Source organism: Eremothecium cymbalariae, chromosome 2 (genome assembly GCF_000235365.1).
Source record: "Eremothecium cymbalariae DBVPG#7215 chromosome 2, complete sequence".
NCBI classification, from domain to species: domain Eukaryota; kingdom Fungi; phylum Ascomycota; class Saccharomycetes; order Saccharomycetales; family Saccharomycetaceae; genus Eremothecium; species Eremothecium cymbalariae.
Genome location: NC_016450.1, coordinates 421,908 through 439,124, shown reverse-complemented (window position 1 = coordinate 439,124; position 17,217 = coordinate 421,908). Strand labels below are relative to the sequence as shown.

The following is a 17,217-nucleotide window of genomic DNA, read 5'->3' as shown; positions in this document are numbered from 1 at the left end:
ACACATCTCGATGAACGCCCTCCGCTCCCGTAGTACACATCCTATAAAAACATCAACACTCCTGGGCTCTTCATCTATGACTAGTTTCGGAGAGATACTTCACCTCTGCTCATAATTCCTGTGAATAACGTCCAGTGCGCTGCGCTGCAGTGTACGCCTATTATTATTATTATTATTATTATTTATATATATATACCAGCACTTGTATAATAGACTTCACAAACCTTACCTACCGTCTCCACCCTCCAGAGGCACCAGCAGAGCAGGCAGATGGATCGGAGGACCGCTACTCAACTCCATTGATGTGCATTCCCGCCTTGCAGAGTTCTAAGTTTGGACGTCCACAGTGATTTACGTATTTTATGATAGCTTATATTATTTTATTTCGTTGCCACCTTTCACATGAAAGATCCTTCAGGTTTTAAAAACCATCTCATTCTCTCTTCAGCAGACGGCAAAGGGATTATAGCAGTCGAATAAGCTGTTCATATTGTTACTTGTTAGTTGTTTTACAGGGAACGATGTCGGAGGATAGTGATAAATTGAAGGCTATCATGGATGCGTTGAAAAACAATCAAGAGTTTGCTTCGGATAGTTCTGAGTCAAGCGGTAAAGAGGAGGCCAAAGGCGAGCCACAGGAGGAGAAACAGAGGTCAGCCAGCGGTGAAAGTGATATTTCCGGAGTGTATGATGATGAGGTAGGTGGTGATGGTTTAGAGGAGCAGGATAAGGGTGAAGATATGGAGAATAAAGAGGATTACAATCCGTTGCAGGAGGATAACAAGGAGCGGGTGGGTGGGGACGATGAGGATGAGGAGATTTTGGAGGTTGTGGACAATTCAGCCGAGCCAGCTGAGGAGGTGGAGATGTCTAAAGTTTATGAGGATAAGTCTGAACATGATGATAGTGGGGGTGGTGAGGACGGGGGGGTGGTGACCAGGGAAGTTGCGGACGAAGATACGGAGTCTAACTCAGATAATCGTGAGGGAAGTGAAGATGATGAGCTTCTGGAAGATGAGGGGCCGGAAGAGCATCGTGAGAAGGTTGTACCTGAGGAGAATGATGAAAAGGAGAATGATGATGACTCGTTAGACCACACAGTTAGCAAAAAGGACAAGATTGCAGCTACCGCTGCAGCTGCCGTTGCAGCTGCGTCTGCCAGCTATGATGATGATGCCAAGGATTCGGTTTCAAGAACCAAAGAACAAGGCACAGCTGATGATATAGATCAGAACTTGTTGGAGAAACAGGTGAGGTATATCGTTGATAGTGAGATGCTATCACTTCCTGAGTTCCAGGAGCTTTCATCGCAGGAAAAGGTGCTTGCAATTGTCACTTTGTTGAACTCAAATCCCGATACTACAATGCCATCTAAATCTACATCAGTGGAAGGAAGTGAGGCACTTAAAAGAAGACGTTTTCCTCCACCGGATATGTCGCAGTCAATGACCCCCGAAGAAAGACAGCGGTATTCCGAGTATCTGCGTGGGGAAAATAGGATCACAGAAATTGAACACTTTCCACCAAAATCGCGGTTGTTTATCGGTAACTTGCCGCTGAAAAATGTCACAAAAGAGGATCTATTTAGAATTTTCTCACTATATGGGCACATTTTTCAAATTAATATAAAAAATGCGTTTGGCTTCATTCAATATGATAATGCTCAATCGGTGAAAGATGCTATAGAGTGCGAGTCAAATGAGACAAATTTCGGTAAGAAGCTAATATTGGAAGTATCAAGTTCTAACAGTAGACCGCAATTTGATCATGGTGATCATGGTACTAATAGCAGTTCTACATTTGTGACTTCTAGCAAGCGTCCCTTCGACGAGCAAGGAGAGGAAGACGATATGTATAGTGATAACCATTACAAAAAGACCAAAAAGCGTATTCCACAATGTATGATTTTGGTAAAGAGAACTGCAGATCGTTCCTACGCGAATGAGGTGTTCAATAGTTTCAGAAATGGCTCCGGCCTGGAAACTGATATGGTATTTTTGAAGCCCCGTATGGAATTGAGAAAGTTAATTAACGATGCAGCATATGATGGTGTATGGGGTGTTATTTTGGTCAATAAGAATAGAAACGTTGATATTCAAACGTTTTATAAGGGTCCACAGGGCGAAACAAAATTTGATGAGTATATAAGCGTTTCGTGTGAAGATGCAATTGCCATCTTTAACAACTTGAAGAGTTCAAGAAGTTCTCTTCCAGGATCCATTTCTCCTCCATTGCAACAACGTGCGAAGTTGCCTCCTCAGCAACAGCCCCGTCAACAACAACAACCACAACAACCACAACAACAGCAGCAACAGTTTTACAGTGGCTATAATCTTCCTCCACAGCAAAATCCTTATATACCTCCTCAAACCATCTATGGAACGATGGCTTCAGCTGCTCCTCCGCCTCCGCCTCCACCGCAGCAACAGCAGCAGTATGCTACCATGCAGTCGTATGCTGGTTTCCCTCCTCAGCAACTTCCAATTGCCGGACCAGGTCATCCAAATGGCCCGATGGACCAATCTCAATTACTTGCAGCAATCCAGCACTTGCCACAGAGTGTTATCTCCAGTTTGTTATCAATGGCGCAGCAGCAACCTAATCAACAACAGCAGGTGTTGGGATTAATTCAACAACTTCAGAATAACCCTCAGCATCAGCAACACGTTGCTCAACAACTAAGTGGTAATGTATCCAACCCGTATGGAGGCTTTAATACAACACCAACTCCTAATGTTTTGGCTGCTTCGCCACCTCCACCGCCACCTCCCCAGCAGCAGCAACAACAGCAGCAGCAGCAGCAACAACACCAACAACACCAACAACACCAACAACAATCAAAGCATATTTCTGTGCCACAAGCTCAACCCCCACAAGCTGGCAGTAATGTTCAAAGTCTCTTAGACAGTCTTGCTCAGTTGCAGAAATGAATCTACTACATGTATCTTTTTTAATCTCTTGTCAAGATCAGACTAGGAAGGTGATTTTACTTGGAAACTTGCATGTCTATACCTTTCTTGACCACATCCTTTTTTTGTTTTTGCCATTTACTGTATTTACTATGCCTTAAACTAATGGACTACAATAACCTCTCTTTCATGAATCTCTTTGTAAATCCCAGTCGGCCTCGAAATAAAATGGAATGCTCCAAGCTCTTCATGCTTTACGTCTGTATACTGTATATTTCGAGGGAATGTATTTAATCTTGAAGATTATCATACTCTATTACCCTCCTGCTACATTTACGACTCTATGTTGCTGTCTTGTAATGCTACAAGAAACACATCTTATATAATCACGATCTAACACTACTTTAGGCATCACATAATTAACTCTGGGCCTGAAAGATATCTGTAGATCTCATGTACACTTCCATTTGCTTCAAACGAATTGTAATGTGTGTGGGTGTGCATATATTAGCATTAACATGAATCCGCTGCGCCTTGGAAAAGGGATGAGAAAATATATCAATCAAATAAACAGTATTTTAAGAACTCTTATTCAGCATAGACCTCTATTAAGGAACTCTTTTGCTTGCAGAAATTACAATTGACTGTTCCGCAAATGAGTCTAGAGTTTGAGACAAAGCAGGTTGCCATTAACGGTCGTGACTTGCGTATTCTCTTGCAAAATGAAAATGGACCTTGTGCATTGATAGCCTTGTCAAATGTGCTCCTCATATGTCCCAATAACTCTAAACATAGTGAAGAGCTCAAGAAGTTGGTAGAGCAACCAGTGATCAAATTGCAGGACCTGGTTACTGCGTTGGCGGATATTGCTGTTCAGAACACTGGTGAGTCCTACAAGGACACTGATCAGCTGCTGCGGTTGCTACCGCAATTACATACAGGTTTGTCGGTTAACCCAGCCTTCGATGGTTCTTTTACTGATGGTGCGGAAATGTCGCTTTTTAGGCTGTTCCAGGTTAGTCTTGTACATGGATGGCTATTAGGTCCAGAAAACTTTCCGCAGGATTATGAGAAACTCTCTCGCTATTCTTATGAGGACGCTCAGAAGCTGATCGTACAATCCCATGATATTCAACAAGGTATTATGTCGCCAACCGTACACCAGCACAGCATACTCAAAGACGCTCAGAATCTTCGATCTTTCTTTGCGAGAAGTGCAACTCAATTGACGACCTACGGCCTCCAACACCTTAAGCAAATTATTATGGAGGGCTCATATGCTGTGCTCTTCAGAAATGATCACTTCGCTACCATTTGCAAACAGAATGGCGAGCTCTTCACCCTCGTCACAGACCTAGGCTACAAGTATCGCTCCGACATAGTTTGGCAATCTTTATCCTTTGTAAACGGCTCAGGAGATACTTTCCACACCGGTGAATTCATCCCCACTCGCTTAGACCTTTCGTCCGTACCTGCTGCCGCCAGCTATGCAGAAACCGCCCCAGCTAACCCCTTTGCAGATCCATCCGAGTCGCAGACTGGTCCATCACTACCTTCAGACTCTGCTTTCCTAACAGATGAGGAACTAGCTAGACACCTGCAACAGGAAGAAGACAATCAATACGCTAGAGCCATCCAAAGATCATACAACTCGTCGGCTGCCGACAGCAGGAGTCCATCTCATCGCAACTGTCGGCCATCTCAAAACTCTGCTGCTCGCAAACAGAAAACAAAAAGCGTAAAATGTGTATAATAATGTAACCTAAACCCTCCATAATCACTGGATAGCTGCTCTTAGCTACCTGGATCGCTTCAATAGCCTTCTAAGCTCTATTCTGGACTTCATAGCTCATAATATCCCATCGCTTCACACGGACTTATTAGAGATTATCAAGAAGGCGATTTCCTTTCAGGGATCGGGCCGTTTATGTACGGAAAGGGATAATATATAAGATGTAATATATCTTATATATTTACAAATAACAGTATAGTCCTCTGAAGGTTCATTCTTATCTTCAAAGGGTTGAATATTGACTCTCTAATATAGTAAAGACAGAACATCATAACTTCGAACAGTTTTGTGCTAATTTCTAAAAGTGAGATCTAGAATGAATTTCTCGAAGATTAATGAAACAAGACGAATTCAGTTTAATATCGATTTAGGACTTGGGCAGGTAATTGGAAGGGCTAGTGATAAAGATTCGGAGAGAATTGCAAAGAAGTGGAATTTGTTCTTTCATGAGAAAAGTCTCAGTAAGCATCATGCGATGTTGTATGTGAAAAGGTTTAGGTCGGAATTAGCGGAGGGGGAGGATAAGGGGGATAATTTGTACGACAATATTAGAATCTATGTGGAGGATTTGGGTAGTACCCATGGGATTGTTGATTTACAGAGTTATGGACAAGGAGTAAGTAAAGTTATTGATTTGAAGAATGGAGAACGGTTTGGGATGGTCTATATGCAGAAGCCTATAACATGCTTGCAGAGTCGCGGGGCTCGGTTAAAGTTCCAGGTAAACGTAAGCCCCTTGCATGGGTCAATTTGGGAATTAGTTTTAAAAGATGTGACGTACGATGACTCGCCATGTGTGACAAAGGGAAATGCAGTGGAAGTGGCGGAAAAGTCGCCTACTCCGTACCCGGTGGAGTCGTGTTCGGATTGGAACTGCAGTGAGGACTGGTATGATGATGACATGTGTGATATGGTGGATAACTCCGAGAGCACTGAATATGCTCCATATTGTGATGGAAGTTCTCTATCCAAGTCAAACTATGTTGATCTACTACTTGATGAGGGTGACAACAGCGATGATGAACATGAAAGAAATGGAGAGGAACTTGGGCATGAGCATGAACATGAACATGAGCATGAAGTTGGCGAAGCTAAAGATGGCAATAAATCTGATACATGTGATAGTACTGGTCGTGGTTTAGACCAAACGGTGCAAATTATGAATGAATACCTGGATTATGGTGATATTCGTTCGGTTGAAAGAGATGGCTCAGAAACTGTAGATCTACTTCTGGGTAACCATGAAAATCCTGAAGCATATATTCGTTCCGATGTTACCCCTGTACTTCAGAATGGTTCTACAAAACTCTGGAGTAGAAGGTCTATATTTTTTGGTAGTGTCTTAGGGTTTGTTGTTGGGTTTATCGTAGGCGCGGCCAATTTGGAGTAATTTACCCATTAACAAGCTTAGACTGTGTTTTAATATTTTTTTAGAATGTACTATTTGAAGTTGCTTTGCCATTATATACTAAAGAAATGTTCATTGGGATTAGGGTATAGTTGTGGTGCTGCGATGTAATTGAATTGAACTATTCAGGAAACCAACGCTACGGGTTTTTCTGTGTCGACAGTGATCTTTCGGGAACACGCCTTGTGTGAAACGTCGATGAAACGATATAAACTATGTATATATATGCATATATGGTGAAAAGAATAGCTTTTTGGAAAGAGCTGGGAGCTGCCAGATGTATTTAATGATGGAAGAAGATATTGGAGCTACAAATCAAATGGATGAGAGAAAGGCTGATCAAAAATCGAACACTGTCGTAGATCCAGAGTCTACCTTGGTGACTGATTTTACAGAGCCTTCAGCACAAGCTACAAAGTCCAATAAAGCTAAAAACCTAACGGTGCACAGAAACGGCCTAAAAGATACTTTTGAGATTATTCCATATATTGCAGAGCCCAGAAGATTTAAGAAAAGAAGCAGATCTAGAAGCGAAAAGAGTTCTCGAGAGAGACGCGGCAAAATCAAGAGGAGGAAATTGGCACCGCCTCAAAACGATAGGCTATTGCATGGAATAGTCCTCGGATCCTTCATTGGTGCAGCTCTGACTGAATTTGTTTTAGAAAAGTTAAGGTAAAGATAAGAGAGGCCTAACTCCTTATATATTACTTATATATATATATATTTAGATGCATTAAAAACAGTGGAAAAAATTATCACTAATTTTTTGGGGTCCTGGTTGGTGCTCTGTATGGATTAAAAGATCTTTGGTAATTTGACCTCTTATTAGTGGCGCCATCTGCTCTGGAGTGGTTATTTCTATTAGGCCTTCCGAATAACGATTCCTTCTCATTCTCAGTCAAAACGTAATTGAAATAGTTGGCATCTCCAAGTTCTTTTATAAACGCTAACAATTTAGCATTTTCATCTATCATGCTCCTTTGAACTAGACCAATAGCCAAATTTGGCCTGCAATTGGATCTAGAAATTTGAGACTGAATGCTTTGGATGAATTTCTTCTCCTTTTTTGCTTGAACCAAGGGGCCCTCTTTGATTTCTTCATCTCTTATACCCAATACCTTCTTATGCTTTTCTTTGTTGTTGGAGATCTTCAAGAGCCACATCTTTCGTCGTTCCTGCCTCCACTTTTCAATCTCTTCAGCAGTTCCTAGTTGGATTGAAGTTCCAGGAATTGTAATAGCTGTAGTGTTGGATTTATTAGCGACAGTTTCTCCAGATTTAGCCTCATCGCTCGAATCTGAAAAGCTTTCTAAATCTTTAGATTCACCTTCTTCAACATCTTCTAACTCAGATTCAAACTCCGATTTCTCATGCAAATTTTCTACAACGCTCGGTATCAAACTTGTAGGGTTATGCTGCTGATTCCGTTCCGTATTAATTCTAAAATCTTGTTGACGAGTTGGCTGCCCAACTGCTCCATCAAAATTCGCCCCCATGCTTTCATTATAACCACTGAAAGGGACAGAGGGGTTGTTGCACGTCTGTATATACGGTAATGGTTGTTGCGGTACCTGATAATATGACGTATAGTATTGCTGCCCTTGGTGGTACTGCGGCCATTGGCCTCCATACTCATGAACCTGAGGCAGGCAACCATAATTAGAGGTAGAAATGTATCCACCGTAAGACAGCCCATATGGCAATGGCTGCTGCGTGTACGGAGGAGGTTCGTGGTGACTATGATTGCCCGTTTTATAACGTTTAGTCGGTTGCCCGTCCAATGTCCCTGTAAATGTAGGCTTTGGGAGGTTTAAACTCTTCTTCGAAGCATCACCATAACTGTAAGGACTGTGACTCATTCCAATAAAATAGAGGTCGATACTGCGATTCCGCACTTACTATATAGCCCTAAAGTGAGTGTAGTGCTGAGTTGACATTGCTAGTTGCAAGATTTTGCAATTTTAAATCCAACGTCAGTTGATCACGTGACTCTTGAAATGATGAGAAAACTGGCGATGCCTTTTGCAATACTTTTTTAAATGACATTGTAACTAATCCAATAGACAAGAATAGTAGGTTTCTGTGTTGAAGTTCACTAAGGTCTGCCTAAGTATATATTTTAGTTTTCCTGAGGGCAGTTTAGGCTAAAGGTTATCTAGTCATTATCAGGTATTACAGAAATGTCTCAGCCGGCGCAGAGGGCAGTTGTTCAATCTTTGATCTCAAAATACATTAACAAGGAGACATTGAAGTATGTCTTCACAACACACTTCTGGGGTCCGGTTTCTAACTTTGGTATCCCAATCGCAGCTATTGCAGATTTGAAGAAAGATCCAGAATTGATCTCTGGTTCTATGACTATGGCTTTGATTGTATACTCTGGTGTTTTTATGAGATATGCAATGGCAGTGACCCCAAAAAACTATTTGTTGTTTGGTTGTCACATTATTAATGAAACTGCCCAACTTGGACAAGGGTTCAGGTGGTTGCAGCACAATCATTTCGGTGGAAGGGAGAAGGCTGCTGAGGCTGCTTTAAAGGTGAATGCCAATAAATCTGCATGAGTTGGATTTCTGTTTCTTGATAGTCTAGTTAGCATTATATGCATTTTATCAGATGTTATGTACAACTATTGTTGTTTTAATAAGTATTCTACTTCCGATATTTATACTTGCTATAAAATCAAGACTGCATGATTATGCCAATTATGTTTTCTATTCTCTAGATGCATCTCTTATGGAGCTTGTTTAAAGTGGGTGTCAGGTAAGAGCATATAGTATTTTTAGCCAAACAAGCCTCTTGTTGATATTGTTGAGTAGGACCAAATCCATCCCGCTCCATGAGCTTCGTTGCTTTGGGCTTCATCCTGTTCTCCTGGCTCGAATTTGCCGTTTTCTAGTTTTCTTCTCTTTAAGTTGGCCAAATATTTTAGCTTTTCTTTCTGTAGCATTGTTTTTTGGTCTGTAACAGGACTAGGTTCTCTTACCTCGGTAGCACCCCAAGCAATTACGGTACCAGACCTATCATTTCTGTGTTCTACATTGCCGTCCAGTCCGTCATTAGGACATGGCAGGTCATTAATATCAATATGGACATTGTGATTGTCGTAGTTATGCCTCATTGGGTTGCTTCCGTTGGTTGGATTGTTCTGACTTAAGTTAAAAGGTTGGTCAGATAGTTGACTCTCCTGAACAAACAATTTTTTAATGCTGTCTGCGGTTTTTAAAACAGGGGGTTCAAAAGAAGTCTTTTCAATAGGTTGTACCGTCTTCTTCCATGGATTTGCAGCCTTCAGCGGGCTGTGGGTTTTCTTGGGAGATCTCATTATTGGATGTATTACAGTATCCTTAACACTAGGTTCGTAGTTTGCATTATTATCGGTAATTTGAATCAAAGATAGCTTGACTCCAGTTCTATCCATCTCAAAAACTATGGGGTCCCCAGGCAAACAAAACCAACAATTTACCACAGAATGGTCTTTCCATGCCTGATTCGCATTGAAAAAGTTTTTGAAATCTTTCAGTTTAAACACAGTACGCTTGGTAGGACCATCTCTCCCATATTTATGTTGTTCCTGTGAAGTTGTGAATAGACAATAGTGTTCCAGATCGTTTGCGTTCACGGAATTGCTTATACTGACAGCTTGTTTTAATACATCCTGCGTTTTTAAGTTGTAAACACCCCTTGTGAATGCCGTAATTATCATTTTGTTTTCATTTAAATCTAACCTGATCTCTTCAGTTATGTTATTACATGTATCAATAAAGTTCTTCCATATCAATCCATCCATACTAATGAAATTAATTTCATCCGCCGGCAGAAGCTCCTTAGGTCTTACTATATCTACAATTCCTTGGTTAAATTTGGCCTGGTCCAGCTGCTTCCTAACTGTTCCAAAGTAATCTATTAACCGTGGATCAAGGGTATCAGAAGTCTGCGTCTCGGCGCTAGCAGCATATACATCCAAAAACTTCTTTTTATATTTTAGATCGATTACTACGGGATCATATTTGATTGGTTGGAAACCTGGGTTAAATTCCTTTGTCATTAATGCCTCCGTATAAATTCGTATTTGCAGCCTATTTGCAACGGCTTCAGGGCATATTGTAGTATTGTCAATTACCAGCATGAATTCTTTAATATTGTCATTATCGGGTTTACGCGATAGAATGGAAAGGTGGCGACCATTGATCTGAAACGAATACATTTTATGTTCAACACCTCTTAGATCCTTAAAATTTTGAACTCCCTCCTCTCCAAATACAATTAAACCAGGTTCAAAGCTATATTCATCAAAAAATTCTGCTTCTAACCTTATTTCACACATAGTAGTATCCGTAGAGTTCATAGACCACAATATTAATTCATCTGAAGTGATCGTAAACCTTATGCTCTCATTGATGGATGATAAAGTCTGAATAACTCTAGACCATATGAATTGCTTGTTCGAAGAGGATATTAAAGCTTTGAAAGACATAACGTCCAATACTATACCTGAGTTCTTTGTTTGTTTTGGAATTTTTAGTCATCCGCTCAAGATGTTGTTGGTTTTCCGAAGTACTTAATATGTCTTACATACTGGAACGAGAGTATTTAGCCTGAAGAGCTTTGTACACAAAACTCCATAGAAAAATGGAGAGAATATTCAATAAATGTCTTCTTAAACTATTTATCATCTGTTTTAAATAAACTCCCTTAGCTTTACTACTTTTGTATCTGCTTGTTTGTAGTAGAACTACTTTAGGAAGGCATCGCCATGAGTACTAAATGTTAATTGAGATCAAAGTTCGTCGAATCTTTTTTCTTTTTGATTTTAGATGGATCTTTAGATTTCTTAGAGCTTTTCTTCTTCTTCTTTTTAATGACTATGACTTCCTCCACGGGTTCCTCAGCACGTTGGCCTTCTAATTCCAAACGAGCAAACTTATCCCTTAGCTTCTGTATGTCGCCTTTGGCTTCGCTCTCTTTCTTGTAATCCTCAAGCCTGCTGAAATCGAAAGATCCTAGCTTATTCTTAGTCTGTAATGTAATAACATTGTGGGTAGATGAAGACAAACTCTGTCTTTCTGAATGCTCGGAGCTTTCTTCCTGATCTTGGGAACCACCTACAATAATAGCATCAGAGATTACTCTAACTTTGAATTTCCTCCTCTTACCCTTTAATTTGCTATTTGTGGATAATTTGACTATACTAGTCTTGCTTTCAGAAGCATTCCTATCGCTCAATTCTAATAAACTTTGCTGTTGTTTAACAGGGTCTTCTTCATCCTGCAAGTAAAATGGATTTTCTACTCTTTCTTGTCTTCTACGTTCTTGTATAGCTTCTTGTTCCTCTGTGGTCATATTTGATTCATATTTGTATGCAATATCGTAATTAGCATCAATTCCTGACTGAAATTCTTCATTTTCATTTTCTGAATTATCTTCAGATGGTGTATCTTCATATGTATCCTCAACTACCATCATCTCTTCTAGTTCCTGTTCGGTTAAAAAAGGTTTGTTCCAATCCATATCCACATTGCTCTGTAGCTTTCTTTGAGTTCCTCCAATAATTGGTTGTAATTCAAATAACTTGAAAAAGCTAGGAAGAACCTCAGAGATCAGCAATGGAAGGGAATCGCAGTTCTCTTCGTTTAATGAATCCAAGCATAATCTTAAGAATTCAAATTCCTCAGATGCGCGTTCTTGAACTTCAAATTCTTTGGAAGTTATAAAAAATTCCATAAAGACTATCAATTCCTGGGTCATTGTCTTTACCTCCTCTAAATCAAAGCCACCACTCTGGTTGCACCAGTTGCTGTAAATCTTTAATATTGCAGGTAAAGCAATTTGTTGCACTGCAGAGTTATAATATTTTGTATTTTGAATTAGTAGATGCATGAAATCCTTTGAGTCGTCTAACAAGGAAGAATATTCGCCAATTGACCATAAGCTTTCTTTCAAAACCCCTGGTAACTGTTTAATGAGGTCACATTTTCCCATTAGCTTTACAATTTGATCCATTGTCTGGATCCTCATATCTGGAACTTTAATCATTAGGTTTCTTATTTGTTCACCCAACTTTGGATCAAGAGTCTTATCATGAATATCTTGAGACACTACACACAGATCAAACAGCAGGATACAGTACCATTTAAAATCTCCAATATTTGCGTAATTGTTCATGGCAGTTATCTTACATATAGTGTGAATCATCTTAGATTTGTAAGTATCTGGTATCTCAATGTTGAATTCTTGCTCGTAGATTTTTATTTTATCTACATCGACAAGCTGTTTAAGCAATATCTGAACGACATCAATTATATTATCATCATCAATGATGCCCTCTAATAACTCTAAAGTCTTACTTCTAATAGACACATCAACATCTTGCAACAGTTTTATGATAAGAGAATCAAAGTTGGAAATAAAATCCGTATTGATTTTACCGATCTTATAGAAAAGTGCACAACTGATATATCTTAAGTTTGGATCATTTGAGGTACAAAAATCATGTAGTTTATCCAAACAAGCCACAGCGGTGTCGTAATCATCAGACTCTAACATGTTTCCCTTAACAATGCAGTTAATCGATTCATATACAACCGAGATTGCAGACGTACTATCCATTAATTCTAGAACGTTTGGAAGGATCTTGACTCTTAACTTTGGCTCTACTTGAGAAAGATTAGTGAATAGTTTCAATAATCGAATAATAACCCAATTGTTGTCAACTTTGATTAGCATTTGATAAAGAATAGGGGAAAGCTGCACAAAGGGATGAGGATTATGCTTCGATAATTCACAAATGACACTCACCGTAGCAGAAACAACGGATAAATCATCATCTTCAAGCCTGCTAATAAAGTTATCAAAGTTATCTCTCAATGCTTCAGGATATTGAAGAAAAACTTTGAACAAAGCTGTTACAGCCTTCTTTCTTATATATGGCTTAGAGCTGCTTAACATTAGGAACAGGTCCTCGCAAATATCATGAGCTAGCTCAGGGGTAACAATTGTAGATAACCCACTCAAAGCAATTCCAATTCTCACAGTATCATTGTTCACATTATATTTCAAATCCTTCTTCAGCAAATTTGTTGCCAACATAAGAATATCACTATCTTTATGAAAACTCTGTGAAGCTGCTAAATATCCAACCCGTTTATGCTGAAATTTATTACTGCTCATAACCTCTAACACATGAAAATTCGCCCACGACATGTCAAAACCATACATCTCCAAATATATAAGCTTTAAAATAGCATTGGTCTTCAAATTAAAATCAGAATTCTTAACTTCTTCTCTGCATTCACTCAAAACATTCGTAAGAAAGTCACACAATTGCTCTGGTGTTTTACTATGTGATCTTATGCCCTTTATTAAATCCTTTAACGACTTCTCAAAAAATAAACCGAAAGGTCTCAACCTTTGCTTGACTTCATCTGCAGTAGGGGTATATATAGATGTCATTGATACGGAATTCCAGGTACTGCTTTATTTCTTGTGACGTAGTAACTTACAACAAACTGTATACAACTACGAAAGTTAATAAAACTCTAAGTTCTCGGACATTTACTATTTCTTCATCAAGGGCTCGTCTTGAACTGAAGCAGTGATAGCGTTGACACGAAGTTACAATGGACGAGGAAATGGTATCTGAAACTCGTTCTAGAACGCCTTCAATCAGCTCCAGACAGTTCGTAATACCAGAGGATGGTTTTACGACTTTGGATACAGATGACTCCAGTCAGGAAAGTGCCGAAGATGATGAGGAAGGAATAGATAGAGAAGGCTGTACTAATAATAGCCATGACAGCTCCAGTGGGTTTGAGAACGATCAGAGTTCGAACAATGAAGTTAACAGTCATGGCACGGTATTTTCTGATTTGATGCCCCCAAATACTACATTTTTTACAGGGAACCAGGTAACACCTATGTTTGATACTAGCAAATTTCTGTTTGAGTCCCTAACTCAAGCATTCAATAGCGTCGACTTTTCAGAAGCTATATCATTGCAAACCAAATCATCGGCAATGATAAACTCCAAAAGCACAGAGCTAAAGATGTTGATAGATGAGGTGCAAGAGAAGCTGAAGTATTATCATATTGTGTTTGAAAATGGTGGACACACTGCACGCAGAATTAGGCATAATCTGAGGGATATTGCAAGAAAAGTTGAAAAGCTGAAACCTATATTTGCCAAAGATTTTCCAATTGAATACAACCAATCCATTGAGAAGGTGTATGATCGCCAATAGGAAAGATGAATTACGATTACTATCCGAATATCTACCGTTAAACGCCAAATATATATTTACAAACCGGTTTCCGCTCAACCTATTCTCCACACTTCAAGCCCAATTATATGGAATTTATGGCCCTCGCGGCTTAACACATCGTTTCCAAATGTTAGACACCGTCCACTTACTCCATTTACCAGTCCTTCATCGCACCAGAGCCCATACTGCCCATTTCCAGCACCCATGGATAGAAACGCTCCAGTGCAATATATGCAAAATTCATTAATCCCCGTGTATGTATACCCTCTGAATTGCAGTTTGCGTTCCTGTTGCTGACCGTCTTGTCCATTGTGTTCCTCTGGACCACCTTCTCCCCCCCCTGCCCCTCCAATCATTAGGTCCGGAACCTTATGAACTTTCCACAAGACACATTCCCCGTTCCCATAATATCTCCTGCTCTCCGTGGGACGAAATGGTTCATTAGCATACGCCCCAAATATACCCCCTTTTTTATCTTTAATCACCAATAAATAGCCAACCCTACTGCTTGTTTGCTCCTGCGGCTTCACATGTTCATAGAGGGAATGGAGAGAAGCGCCGTGTTGCTCAAGGCTGTATAATAAATGCCAGTCCGTATATAACTGAATTCGTCTTGGTATCAATGTTCTGATCTCCTCGCATATCTCAAGCGTTAATAGCCGGTCTTTAGTCGTTACAATATACCCATTCAACCTAATAGGCGGTAACGGAGAGTCCTCCTCAAAAAGCTCCTGTTGTACACCTCGTTGTCTTGGTTGCTGATGATTATTAACCCTTACTGTCGGTGCTTCCTTTCTCGCATTATTTGACGATAACGAACGATGTAATCTTTTGAACGTTGATTTCCAACCATCCATAGCGTACCCTTAATCCTTTGATCCTATATCTGATATATCTTAACGCTCCCTGACTCTCAACAATGTAGCCATGGCAAGACTAAAGGTTCTTTCATCTATGCCAAAAGTAGTATCCCTTATAAGATTCAGGAAAAAGATGGAAAAGTTTACGTAACAACTAAATTTAAGACAACTACACAATAAACAGGAACTAAACATACTAAAACTTTGTGTAACGTGTTAATAAGTAGCGGTATTTTGCCTTGGTAAACGGCAGGATGTAGCAGAGTGTTCAGGCTTGTTAGGCAATTTTTTGGCCTAAATAGTTTTGACGCAGTCGACCATCGTTTTGGCTTGTTGGGCAATCTGTTGTAAGTGTGACAAAACCACCCTATTACTCTTTGAAAAACCATATATAGAGTATTTTATCCCAACCCTTTCGCAAAACTTGACGACGTATGGCTGTGCAGCTCTCAGATTGTGTCTTGGCAACCTGGGAAACAAATGATGCACGACTTGAAACTGCAGTCCGCCGTGGAAGAAATCTATCCAACGAGGGCAGTCAATGTCCATGGAAGTTCTCAGCTGTTTTTGGGGGAAAGATTCGCCAATACCCAAGTCAGAGGTTGACATTGCGAAGTGGGATAGTGTTATCTGAACGTGCACAATCATGGTGGTGAAGTGAGAGACTAGTATATAGATAAGCCTATCAGAGAACGTCTGTAGCTTGCAACAGATGATCAGGTAGGTAAACCAGTAATTGAAAAAGATCAAGCCGCATAATTCAAAGTAGCGGAACCAAGCTGCAGTACCGTGACGAGGACCTTGACCTAGCAGCACATGTTTCCAACTCAAAACGTACAAATTGAACCTACCAAATGCCAGAAGGGGGTAATAAAAATAATGCTGAAATGGTATTAGTTTTTCAGCGAGCGAATCGAACTTCAATACTCTATCGTAGTAAGTTGAATAGACATTTTTGAAAAGAAGCGTGCTGACAGCGAAGAATGGTAAATGCTGAATATCAGGGTCATGGTTTGGATCGTTCGTAACCAGATGGTGTACGTTGTGGTTGCGTTTCCACCAGCCCAGTGATAAACCGCCAAGGGCGGAGGCAATTATCATACCGAATATATTATCAAGTTGGTAATTGTGAGTGATCGATACATGTCCAGCATCATGAGCGATAAATACCGCTTGCTGCCACACACAAGCGAGCAGTAACGCAGACAATACCTTATGATCCCATTTGTACAATAAGTGAAACGACAGGAAAAGCAAAAGGCCTATTCTGGCCAATTCTTTCACGTAGGAGAAATAATCACATTTGTACAGACCAGCATCAATTATTTGCTGGTGTGTTTTATAATACTCCTTAGTGACCCACCCCTGTGTCTTCTGGTCCACACTGGGGTACTGCAGCATATCTTTGCGTACTCTATCTTGATGGTATTTATCACACGCCATAACTGGATCGAAAATGATCTGCTTAGCAAAAGCTTCATTCAAGTCAACTGAAACACCACCAGCATTTGAATCCTCCCTCCGGGGTTTTAATTCAAAGTTCTCATCAGGTTCGATATCAACCACTGTATCGTCACTGGTTTCACTTAGCTGGTCCATTTTTTCTGCCAATCGGTATACTCCTCCTTGAATAGGTGGAACCATATTTTCCCACGGGTAATCAATTACTCCAATCCGCCATTTCTTAAAAGTAGCTATAGTCAGATTGCTATGGTAGGCATCCATCTCAGCAGTAGCATCTCTACCAATCATATGAAAAATTGCCTTGTCGCCACCAGGATGATACTTTATCCACTTGTCTACATTGAGCACCAGGTTCCTATATATAACGATGGACCGACCCTGGGCAATCAGCTCTTCAATCTCGCTCCTAGAAAGCAATGAATTCATTGCTCAACTTGTAATTTACGCCACACTATGAAGTTAGCTGAGAATGGCAGAGTGTTAACTGTTAAATATCTGTATTGATTTATCTTAAGTCGTTGCA

General features: G+C 40.1%; 11 protein-coding genes across 11 annotated transcripts; 6 read left to right on the top strand and 5 right to left on the bottom strand.

Annotated features, from left to right (window-relative positions):
* Positions 1-521: 521 nt before the first annotated feature.
* On the top strand, positions 522-2,930 carry NAB3 (Nab3p; the record flags this gene model as incomplete). The annotated part of the gene is made up of 1 exon (XM_003644742.1): positions 522-2,930. The coding sequence occupies one exon, from the start codon at positions 522-524 to the stop codon at positions 2,928-2,930; it is 2,409 nt and encodes an 802-aa protein (XP_003644790.1).
* A 634-nt stretch (positions 2,931-3,564) lies between these two features.
* Ecym_2223 (MINDY family deubiquitinase) lies at positions 3,565-4,662 on the top strand (the record flags this gene model as incomplete). Its single annotated transcript, XM_003644741.1, has 1 exon — positions 3,565-4,662. One exon carries the CDS (start codon positions 3,565-3,567, stop codon positions 4,660-4,662), a length of 1,098 nt encoding a protein of 365 aa, XP_003644789.1.
* Positions 4,663-5,017: 355 nt separating this feature from the next.
* Positions 5,018-6,091, top strand: Ecym_2222 (uncharacterized protein; the record flags this gene model as incomplete). The annotated part of the gene is made up of 1 exon (XM_003644740.1): positions 5,018-6,091. The coding sequence occupies one exon, from the start codon at positions 5,018-5,020 to the stop codon at positions 6,089-6,091; it is 1,074 nt and encodes a 357-aa protein (XP_003644788.1).
* Positions 6,092-6,386: 295 nt separating this feature from the next.
* On the top strand, positions 6,387-6,785 carry PRM3 (pheromone-regulated protein PRM3; the record flags this gene model as incomplete). The annotated part of the gene is made up of 1 exon (XM_003644739.1): positions 6,387-6,785. One exon carries the CDS (start codon positions 6,387-6,389, stop codon positions 6,783-6,785), a length of 399 nt encoding a protein of 132 aa, XP_003644787.1.
* An 82-nt stretch (positions 6,786-6,867) lies between these two features.
* Positions 6,868-7,968, bottom strand: RSA1 (Rsa1p; the record flags this gene model as incomplete). The annotated part of the gene is made up of 1 exon (XM_003644738.1): positions 6,868-7,968. The coding sequence occupies one exon, from the start codon at positions 7,966-7,968 to the stop codon at positions 6,868-6,870; it is 1,101 nt and encodes a 366-aa protein (XP_003644786.1).
* A 321-nt stretch (positions 7,969-8,289) lies between these two features.
* On the top strand, positions 8,290-8,673 carry MPC1 (pyruvate transporter MPC1; the record flags this gene model as incomplete). Its single annotated transcript, XM_003644737.1, has 1 exon — positions 8,290-8,673. One exon carries the CDS (start codon positions 8,290-8,292, stop codon positions 8,671-8,673), a length of 384 nt encoding a protein of 127 aa, XP_003644785.1.
* A 218-nt stretch (positions 8,674-8,891) lies between these two features.
* On the bottom strand, positions 8,892-10,586 carry DDC1 (Ddc1p; the record flags this gene model as incomplete). Its single annotated transcript, XM_003644736.1, has 1 exon — positions 8,892-10,586. One exon carries the CDS (start codon positions 10,584-10,586, stop codon positions 8,892-8,894), a length of 1,695 nt encoding a protein of 564 aa, XP_003644784.1.
* Positions 10,587-10,879: 293 nt separating this feature from the next.
* Positions 10,880-13,561, bottom strand: APL5 (Apl5p; the record flags this gene model as incomplete). Its single annotated transcript, XM_003644735.1, has 1 exon — positions 10,880-13,561. The coding sequence occupies one exon, from the start codon at positions 13,559-13,561 to the stop codon at positions 10,880-10,882; it is 2,682 nt and encodes an 893-aa protein (XP_003644783.1).
* Positions 13,562-13,728: 167 nt separating this feature from the next.
* On the top strand, positions 13,729-14,349 carry KXD1 (Kxd1p; the record flags this gene model as incomplete). Its single annotated transcript, XM_003644734.1, has 1 exon — positions 13,729-14,349. One exon carries the CDS (start codon positions 13,729-13,731, stop codon positions 14,347-14,349), a length of 621 nt encoding a protein of 206 aa, XP_003644782.1.
* Positions 14,350-14,423: 74 nt separating this feature from the next.
* OXR1 (Oxr1p) lies at positions 14,424-15,227 on the bottom strand (the record flags this gene model as incomplete). The annotated part of the gene is made up of 1 exon (XM_003644733.1): positions 14,424-15,227. One exon carries the CDS (start codon positions 15,225-15,227, stop codon positions 14,424-14,426), a length of 804 nt encoding a protein of 267 aa, XP_003644781.1.
* Positions 15,228-15,524: 297 nt separating this feature from the next.
* Ecym_2214 (fatty acid desaturase) lies at positions 15,525-17,120 on the bottom strand (the record flags this gene model as incomplete). Its single annotated transcript, XM_003644732.1, has 1 exon — positions 15,525-17,120. The coding sequence occupies one exon, from the start codon at positions 17,118-17,120 to the stop codon at positions 15,525-15,527; it is 1,596 nt and encodes a 531-aa protein (XP_003644780.1).
* Between the last annotated feature and the right edge of the window lie 97 nt (positions 17,121-17,217).